Source organism: Arachis ipaensis, chromosome B5 (assembly GCF_059453495.1).
Source record: "Arachis ipaensis isolate K30076 ecotype BB chromosome B5, ASM5945349v1, whole genome shotgun sequence".
Lineage (NCBI taxonomy): Eukaryota > Viridiplantae > Streptophyta > Magnoliopsida > Fabales > Fabaceae > Arachis > Arachis ipaensis.
In genome coordinates, this window is record NC_142440.1 from 120,673,195 (window position 1) to 120,684,281 (window position 11,087).

At 30.3% G+C, this 11,087-nt stretch overlaps 1 protein-coding gene across 1 annotated transcript; it reads right to left on the reverse strand.

Annotated features, from left to right (window-relative positions):
• Positions 1–1,229: 1,229 nt before the first annotated feature.
• On the reverse strand, positions 1,230–4,878 carry LOC107641973 (uncharacterized). The gene is made up of 5 exons (XM_021124251.2): positions 4,752–4,878; positions 2,827–3,681; positions 2,578–2,631; positions 1,780–2,111; positions 1,230–1,523 (listed from the first exon to the last, which is right to left on the reverse strand). The coding sequence occupies exons 2-4, from the start codon at positions 3,118–3,120 to the stop codon at positions 2,073–2,075; spliced, it is 387 nt and encodes a 128-aa protein (XP_020979910.1). The 5' UTR covers positions 3,121–3,681; positions 4,752–4,878; the 3' UTR covers positions 1,230–1,523; positions 1,780–2,072.
• Between the last annotated feature and the right edge of the window lie 6,209 nt (positions 4,879–11,087).

Below are 11,087 nucleotides of genomic sequence, written 5' to 3' on the forward strand. Positions count from 1 at the left end.
AATTAATTTTATTTTCAAAAATTTCTTTTTTTTTAAGATATTATCACTTTTTTCGTTTATTAAAATAGGACAAAATATGACATTTAGAATAAAAATATGATGTTTAAAATGTTACTGAAAAAATTATTACATAGTCCAAATCTTAGGTACTAAACCAGTAATTTATTCGTAAAATAGGTATAAATTATTATACTAGCTTTCTTGGACAAACTTCTCAAGCAAATCAGCAGATCTCGAGTCTCAACATATTGGGGAACTTCCCAAGTCAGTTCCCTGGACAAGAAGCAGATTTATCCTAGTAAGTAGGATATACAATAAAAATCAATCATCAAGACTTATACAATATTTTAAAAATGAAAAAGAGAGTTAAATTCCCACGAAATTATTTCACCAACTGAACTAGAATAGGAGTTTCTTATTTCCAATAATCTTGACGCCAGAGTCCAAATATCCTCAAAGAATATGTATCGATTCTTCCTTTTATAACTTTCGATCTTCTTATTAATTAAAGCATATAACAAAATATTCTTTGACCAAAGAAAAATTTTCTCAAAAGCATTACATGAGTTGAAGTTCTAATGAACATTGAATAAAAAAGATAACACAACTAACTAATTAGCCCTCAGTAGATGAACAACAATCTAGTTAATTAGCCCTTAGTAGATGGCTAGAAATTTCAAAAATGTATACTTCCCGAACGATGAACTTGAGATTATTTCAAACGGTCCTGAATCGTTACATCATAGTTATGCTTAAAATGAGAACAAGGATCGAGATCCTGTATTTTATTGTTGATCTCCATTCTCCAACTTTATTAAATGAAATGAACAAGGATCGAGGTCTATGATCATTAGTTGCAATGCTTCATATTGAAGACTTGAAGTACAAGATCTTTGTTGATGATGCCATCAACCGTTGCATCAAGTAAAAATTTGAGGGTATCCCCTGCAATTAACCTTCAGCTCTATAATCAGTTTGTAGCAGATGAAGTTCATTACAAGGAATGTTTAGTGGCATCCACATGGACGTAAACACGTAGCAGGATTAAAATTGGCATTAATGAGGTCTTTGATAGGCTGAAGCCTCCTATTTACTCTTGAAATTTGGGACAATAGTTAGTAAGAAGGTTCAAGAATCAAGAGAATGAAGGGTAAATTACTATTATAATAAATAAATTGAGAAATTAAATATATATAAATGATAAGACTGCATAAAATAAGTACCATTCAATGGATTGTTCTGATTCCCTGCTTATTGATGCTTATATAGACACCCCTAATGATTTAGTACTTTATTTTGTGGAGACAGCAATATTTGCACTTCATTTGCATTAATCTACATAAGATTATATAAGAATGGATGAACAAGCTAGAAAGCCACCCACAGGGATATAAGCATTCTGTAGGTCCAATTTGCAGCACCTACATGAGAGCCTGAATAATGATGGACATACTATGTTTCCGAGTGCAGCTAAGAAGTTTCATCCACCTGGACCACACTCATCATCCACAAAGTCTCTTGTCCTGCAAGGACATCTCCATCATAACTTGGTATGCATATCATGTAGCAAGTATATTGTAAAATATACATGAAATATTAATTCAAGGCGCACTAGAATATAAATAGTATCCTGGAAAAGTCAAAGACAATAATTTTATTTGAAACAGCAATTAATTTTATCAATGCAAGAACTGCATTAATGGCTTAACATTTGATGCCTAACTTGGTATACTTTGCCCATAAATTTTTCTGCTAGATAAAATGGGAGTTGAACTTCACCTGAGTTTTGGAGAAGCTATGGACATCGTTCCTTTTTCACTCTAGCAATGCCACCCAAAGATTTTAACAAGCTTTTACTGTGTTTGATTACTCTCATCTTTGATCCCCTTGGACAAGATCTACAGTACTGTACCCTTGGTAATCCAGGCAGTCATTTCTGGTTGTATTTCAAAGGAGTTAAGAGGATGCTTGTTTCCATTATCAAGCTACACACCATATACGAATGCTAATTTAAGGGTAAAGAAACTCTCTGGTGGTAGGATCACTTGACATCCAAGGCTAAACTGCAATTTTCATTCACGATCTGGAACTGACATAGGTAGGCATGATGTCTACAAGGAGAATAATATCGAATTTAGCAGAATGTACAACGATCACAACATAATAATAGAAGTCCAATAAAAAATGCTGGGCAAAGAGGTAATGACAATGCACAACTAGATTTAATCAAACACCATCACCTTATTAATCTAACTTCACTAATGCAACCATTCAGGGATAGTATACTAAAAAGAAATAAGTAACTCTAAAAGTTTTCTGATCTTCTGCTTAACTGAATAATGTTTGGTGGAATTGTTCCTACCAATTGCAAAAATGAGACAATGAAAAATACTACATATATCAAGGCCATTGGGACCTATAACTACACAACAGAAAGTTGTTACCACCAGTCACTAAACTCATTTCTCGTCATATTTCACTCTTATCTACCAAAAGCCTACGTCTAAAATATGCAAAATATTATATAGTTACATTAATGATTTCAAGACATGCATACTGAAACGAAAAAGACATAACCTCGAATTGTATGTTAGGGCATGTTGCTAGGATCACAGGTAATGGAGGTGTAACCTACAGCAATAATATAGATCAGGATCCTGATTTGTAAAATAAGAATTACACCAAAAAAGAGGCTCAGCATGGAGAGAAATTTATTGGAACCAGTATTGATGTTTAAGTATTATTATGCATTAAATTAAAAGGGGGGAACAAAAATCAATGATGCTAAGTGAAACTTAAAAATGCTTAAATGAGTATCAAACATACCATGAATATTCTCTTAAGCTGTGAGATACCACTGGCAAACTTAACCTTTGGTGTATCTTTCTTATGCCTATAATTCCTGCAGTGCGGACATATCATGTAGATAGGCAAGTTGCGGTTCAACATCGAGAATGCAAGATCATCACCATCCATATTAATAGCTTGAAGATCCTTCCCAAATTCTTTTGCATGATTCAGGGTCTTTGCCAACTCAACCACATATGCCAAATTGTGTTCATTTGGTGGAATGGAAGTATATATTAGTCCATCTGAAGTCAAATCACTGTTAGCAATCATTTAACTTAATTTGGTCACATCTCTTTCCTTATTTATGAAAGCACCATGAATTTCATTTAAGCATCGATGCACTTTGCCCCGGGAAGCATTCTTGCTGACTTTAGCATGATAAGCCTGATTTCTGCCAGTAGGATCCATAGAAGAAGATCTGCGAGATTCTTCGGAGAAAGAATATAAAGATCCAAGTTCGGTTAGATGGTTTGCATTTAACAAGAAACGATGACGCGCGGGGGTACTCATTCTCAAAGCCAACATACACCATCACATTCTTTGCATAAGAAAATGATTGGCTCCTCTCACCACCGTTCATGTGTACAGGCACCACATTGCTACCTATCTTTAAAAATGGATCACTATCTCTGTTGCTATTATTACCATTACTATCAACAGGTCCTTGAGTTAATGATATATCTTGAGATTTTTGAGATAACTGATGATCAGTAGCTGTATTAACTCGTTTTGCGATCTGATTACTGGGATTACTTTGCTTTGTACCCTTCTCTGAACCTGATATAGGCTATTTCTTTTGCTGGAGAGGAGGGAATCCTGAATCAACAGCCACTGATCCAACAACAACATCAGAAAAAGGTTTTCAACTATATGTTTTAAAACTGCAATTATTAAAAAGTCACAAGAAAGAACAAAAAATGCAAAAATAAAATAAGGGTACAACATCTTCTGTTATCATGAGTATTGCTCAAAGCAAATATAATAAAAACACAACATGATAACAAAACCCAGGGCTTGGCTCATGTATCATTGCTACTGTTTGGATCATTTCTTGAGTTCTGATGTTCCCTTCTACTTATAATGGAAATTATTTAGTTGCTATCACATTCTGAAAAATAAAACTAAAGCAAATCATTACCTGCTTGACATAGATGGTATCCTTAATTATGCCTTACAAATCGATGTTGAAAACGTGTAAATATGAAAACTAAATCACCCCGTAACAGAAAATGTATTAAAGGTCAATGATTGCACTGGTTAATTCAGATAAATTTGTCTCAATTTCTCACTAATTTAAGTAAATTAGGTATAGCAGTTTGTATAGTGAAAATGGTGAACTAATTACCTAATAGAGTTTCATATCTTGAGTCTTGTATTGTTGACTCTTGCAATATTGTGACAAATACTTACGGACTTTTCAAGAATAAGATTAATAAGCTAGTAAACGGAGGCAATATCTACTGGTAGCCCTAAACGTTTGCAGATTTGAAAAAAGAAATTATTAGTCCTCCTAAGAAATTCTTCTAAGTATACTTCTATTTAATAAATAAACAAAGAACTAATTGCCTTATAAAATTTGAAATACATAAAAAATGTCTCATGTTCAATTAACTTAGTACCTAGAAGGATGTTCAGTTAAATAATAATAATAATAATAATAATAATAATAATAATAATAATAATAATAATAATAATAAACTAAGCATATAGGCATCACAACCACTCTTATCGACTTCATCGCATCTTTCTTTTATTAACCCCATCCCCAATAAAAATGAAAACAAAAAAAATAGAACAAGTTCCTGCATATAGTTTTAGCAAATGGTTTGAAAAGGCTGCCTTTGTTGGAATAGGATAGCTTTACAACTAATATTAATGTCAGTATTACGTAGCACAAATACCTGCCCAACAAAGAATTTCATTCAACTCACTGACGGATGGGGTTCTCTCAATAGCATGGACCTATAATCGAAACAAAAAACATTGAAACGTAACTAAATGTTCTTATGAAAGTAAGGAAAATGTAGGATGAACAAGTATAAGATTTTACTATTATTCACTGTACAAATACATGTTATAAGCAACTATAAATGCCAAGATTTTAAACACAAGAACATCAATACTTGTTGATATAAATATGGGGGAAGATAGAAGTTCATTAAGTATACACCCAATCTCCATTCCTCCACGGTACAGAAAGAGAGAAGATCCTTGCATTTAAGAGGCATCTTTTTTTCTGGGAGAATAACACTTGAAAAAACTTGAATACGAGTGTTAGAGGTACTGAGATAGTTAAAAAAGACAATTATCAATAAAAATTCTGGTGATCATGAAAGTAAAATTGAAACGGAGGGAACAAGGAGAATAGTCCCTCAAAAGACTAGTAGGACAATGTCCTTCTAGTACATTGAAGTCAAAACCCAATTCTGTAATATACAATGTGTTGCAAATGAAAGTTTGCAGCCCATTGACGCATTGAACTAGTTAGAAAATAGCTTCCCATGCTCTTTATTGTACACCTAAGGCTTCACACCATCCTCGATTCCAAGCTTCCAATGATACCCAGATCCAGCTTTCTTCATAGAAGCCTCATAGTGCAGATCCTACATTAGTTTTTTGTGCAAATATGCAATTTAAGTACAGTTTCTCCTTGACCGATGTTTGGCTACACAACAAAGGGGTGGGAATGGGTTGGATTTTTAAAAATCCACTCTGCATCCACTTTAGAACCAGTTTTGTAGTTTATAAAACCAAATTAGAACCAAATTAAAAAGGGAAACCAACTTTAAACCGTTATGGAAAAATATAAACCGATTTTCTACCAATTTTAATATTTAAATCCGGTTTTACATACAAACCGGTTTTGAATCCGGATTTTTGTAAATCCAGTTTTAAAATCAGATTTTTAACCTCGAAACCAGATTTTTTTAACTAAAAATCCACTTTTAAAACCAGTTTTTAGAAATCCAATTTTTAAACCAAATCTTTTAACCTCAAAACCAGAATTTTTAAACTAAAAGTCCAATTTTAAAACCAACTTTTAGAAAAATAATTTTCAAACCATATTTTTAACCTCAAAACCAGTGTTTTAAACTAAAATCCAGTTTTAAAATCAATTTTTGAAAATCCAATTTTCAAATCATATTTTTTTAAAAGTAAAATTAATACTAAAGTCTTGTTTAAAGTAACAGTAGCTAACATGTCTGCTGCTTCAATATTACATCTATCAGTCATCTTGCTATCCATGTAAAGAAGTTATATAACTCAAAATTTGATGCCAAACATATTAAAATTAACACAGACTTGACAAAATTATCCAACAAGATAAATTTGGTAGCAATCAATTTATGTGTTAGAGTTCTACCCAGATTAAAATGTATTGTTATGTAAATTGGGTAATCGTATAATGAAATTGTCCAAAGTCAAAAGAAAACTTAATCAAAACTAAAATGAAAGTGGACAAAAAAATAGGCCTCAGATTCCACAATTTACTCTCATTCAATCATTTGATACAATGAATTTACAAGCAACGACAACGTGTAATTCAATTATTGGCAAGCACAGCTAACAAAGAAGTAAAACCATAGAATTTCTTGTGCTATAGGAATCACATTCATTAAACAGTGTGCGTCAAATAAATGCTCCAAACCCAAAGATCATAATGATCAAGGATCTTGGGAATCAATGGAGGGTATATATTTACAAATAAGATTCTTGGAGATAGCAGCAAGGTTTACTTTGGTAACTTTTCAAAATTATTAGGAACTATATTTACAAATAATAATAGGAGAGTCATCATTCAAATGCAATAAAGTTAGATCATATGTGTATCGAATATCATATATTATAAGTCTATAAATACAACAAAGTAAATAAATTAGATGATCATTTATAAAATAATACCAATCTAGAACACTTACTAACATACCATTTCAGTAGCATATATATCTCCCCAGTTACTTATTTCAGGAACTGTATGTGTTACCGGTTTATCAATTTCGACTAATTTCACAAAGCTAATCAATTAAGCATTATTGAACCATTCATAAAGTTTCTTGGTTCATAAACTAATATCCCACAGGTACTAATCATTAATCCATATCCTTTTAACCACACATATCAATCCCACAGGCAATCAACATTTACTTCTTATATTCAACCGCTATCATCATCATCAAAAATATAAAATCATTGCATATATCATGTATTAATAATAAATGGGTAGGTTTCAAATTAAAAACTAATACATTAGCTACCTTTGACAACCTGCTAACATTAGACAAATATGCTTAATGGTCCATTACCATAGCTGTTGGTGTGTAGCAAAACGAAAGTGCTTGTTCCTAAAAAGTTTACCAATAAAAAAAATTGCGATTAAAATTGTTTGTTGTATTACAGTATACAGTAAATATTGACTTCATATGACTTACTGAGACCCTAGGTGGAAGAAACCATATCTTTGGACCTTCGGAACGAATTTTTTCCTCTTGAGTCATTGTGCATGCAACCATGGTGCACTTGCCAGTTCAGCTGTGCGAGTTCTAATTTCGCGCACCAAATTTTTAGCGCTATTGCCGGAAATTGTTCGTGATTGATAACTACAGGTTGTCTTGTTGCTTAGATTAGGTATTTTTTAGTTTTTGTTTAATTATCTTTCTTTTGATTTTCGAATTCTTTCTTATTTATTTTTCTTAATTTTCGATTGTTATATTATTTATCTTTCCCTTAAATTCGAAATTTTTTTTCTTTTATTTTGGCTATCTTGTTTTTATTTGATTTCAAATTTTAAATTTGGTGTTTCTTTTTATCTTATTAGTTTTTTTTTTGAATTTTCGATTTCTATCTTATCTATCTTTTTCTTTTATTTTCAAATCTTTGTTATCTTTTTTTATTTAATTTCAATTTTTAATTTTAGTGTTTCTTTAGTAATTTTCTTTTTGGTTTAATTAATTTTTCTTTTAATTTTGAATCCTATCTTGTTTATCTTTCTTAATTTTTGATATTTATCTTATTTATCTTTTTCTTGATTTTTGAATTTTATTTTAGATATTTTTCATCTAATTTCAAATTTTAAGTTTGGTATTTCTTTAGTTGTCTTTCTCCTTGATCTCAGACTGGACCATGCTAGAAATTTATTATGATTTTTATCATTTCAGAATTTCATTTGTCATGGTTTGTACAAAGTAGAAATGAGATTCTCACCAAAGTTAAAATGAAGGAAGTGTATGTAACAATAAAAACATGTGGTAGTAATACTTGCACCTGACCAGAACAAAGTCACGCACATTATGTTTATAGAAACAAGATAAATGATAAATATTAGAAATTGATTCAAATGAGACGTATAAAGGAAGACGACACTGAGTTGGATGCATTTTAATCTAATGTTCAGAAATCATGAGGACATACACAAGAAAAAGCATTCAACTTCTTTTTATTTCTAGATGGCTACTACCCATTTTTATTTGTTTCATAATCATTCAATAGATATACATAATTAATATCATACAAATTGTTAAGGCCTTTTCTACTTCATAACTTCTATTTCACTTCTTTTGAAGGAAATGAGCAAAGTTAAAATTACTTTGGAAAGTTAGCGGTACACTTAATTAAAATAAAAATAATTCAGATTAAGTAAATATTTTTAGAAGATTATACACCAAAGCTAAAGCAGTAACCATCCTCTTCCATATGAAAGTGAAAGTGAACGGGGCATTACAAATAACAGAAGAACACCAGTAAACAGGAGCACTGCAAGAAGATAAATTAAAAAAACAAAACACAGCACCAATAACAACACAACATCAGCAACTATAACAAGATGAAAGGTTCAGAAAAATAACACAACAATATCCAAGGTGTTTCTAATCAAAATTAGAGCTACTCTTGTTCCAATTACCTATTTCAATTTCAATTAACTCAATTCAGAATAAAATTAAAGGACATAAAGCAAAAAAAAATGATAGAACAAAAACCTAATTGCAGAAGTAAGGAGGTTGCAGGGAGAGCCGCGATAGAAATATGTTAAGGGATGATCAAAGGAAGAAATATGTTCCGAGCGAAAGGGCAGCAGACGCTTCTTCTCCCGACGGCGATGACGACGACGACGGTGAAGCTTAGTAGGAACGAATTTGAGTATGAAAGAACAATGGAAGGGAGAAAATGTTCTTCACTCAACAGGGGAGATGTTCTTCAATGGAATGGTAGAACGAATCAAATTAAAACTGATTTGATAAAAAATATAAATTTATTTTTTAATATTTACAAAAATTATATAATTATCCATCTTATAAAAATATTTAATTACAAAATGACCATACTTTAATTAAGATATTAATTCTTATTGAGTTGAATTAACTCAAATTAAAACTAAACATCTAATTAAAATGTACTATATCATAAAAGATAATTACATGTTGTTTTAGACGAAATTTAATAGAACTCATCTATATATATTAAAGCACACTTTTTGAGATCTAGATCAACTTTAGAAAGCTTTTAAAAACGTTTCTGAGGCATCATAAGTAAAACTAAAACTCACTTCCAAACTTAATATAAGAGTTGAAAAGATATACATAAGTGATATATACTAGCTTGATCTAAAATACTTAAATCTAGTTCTCAAAAGTAACTTGAAAGTTCCACAATAAAATAAAATGAGTGTATAATTAATATTCTTTTTTGAAACCTTCACAAGTTAAGTTTTGGCTTAGATTGGATCACAACCAACCTAATGAGAGCGTTCGATATTATTTCATCAAGCCTTTTTAGATCTATTAAGCTAGTCAGATCTGTTTTTTGCTAATCTAAAAACTTTAAATATTATTTTCTCAAATTTTATTAGAAATTGCTATGTTTTATAGAATTAAATTAAATATGTGTAAACTAAAGTTAAATTTAAAAGGTGTTTTATTTAAAATAATTTGTAGTACAAAAGATTTGGATGTTAAAATTGTACAAAGTAATATTTTTATTTGGTAGTTTGATTTTTGCATTTACTTTTGTTGATGGACTTAGTCTTCTTATGTAGTGTTCGTTCTCCTTTTTCTTTATTGGTTGTTGTTAGAGTTCTTACTTTCTTCTTTCTGTCGTAGATTCTTGTGAAGGCATATTCTTTATGAATTGTTGAGTTGTATGCACTTTCTATTATGTTATTTGTTCCATCTTTGCATGTATGTTCTTCTTTCGAAGATGTGTCTTGAATTTGTATGATTTTCTTTCTCTTTAATTTCTTAATGGGTATGTGATCTTCGTTTGATGATATTAGTGTTGGCGAAGTTGGTTCCTATAATCAATGAATAATTTAAATTAGAAATAAAAATGATGTCTTAAATAAGTGAATTTTTTCTAGAGTATTACTTATTTTATTTGTTGTAATGGGTGTTGAGGTTCGGTGTTTTTGGTTGGAACAAATGTCTTAGTAACAGTGTATTGTTGACAATCTTTTTTGAGATTAAAATCATTTACGTTCAAATATAAGTGTAAAGTTGCACAAATTTTTCAATTGGGATGATATTTCAATGTCATTATTTTTCTGGAGTGTCATTAGATTTGAAGCAGTTGTGCCCAACACTTTCTTTTCTTCGCCATCAAATAGTACAAAAATTGTTGTAGCACTTTGATCTGAAATAAGTATTGGGTTAGTAACTAATAATTTAATAGGTGAGATTATAAAAAGTATATAGGGTTACCTTATTGTTGGATATTGTGGTGTTTGATTACATGTGCCACAAATGTAGTTGTCTCATTTTCATCTAATATAACCATTTCTAATCAAAGAGGCTCCTCTTCGTTTGTGGTTGTTAATGTTTTTCATAGACAAACCATGTAAACTTTGATAAACCAATTGTCTGTTTGTTTGGTAATATTGTCTAAAGAATTATACTTCATTAAGTAAGTTTGAGATGTCATGTAGTTCGGAAATAAATTTTTTTTGCTAAATTTGATGTTATTTGAAGGAATAGTGATAAGAGACTTATATAAGTAGGTCAAATAATATGAAATTTGAATATTTGTAACATAAAATTTATTATAATTAATAATATTATTATGAACTTTGTAATATAGATATTTATTATATTTAATGAGTTATTTATAGAAATTAATTATTGAGGGTTATAAACTTATTATATAGTTTGTTACATTTAATGAGTTATTTTTTTGTATAGTTTATTTTTTTTTTTTTGCTAATTTAGAAATAATAGGTGATTTGGTAAAAATTGTATGGTTGATTCTAA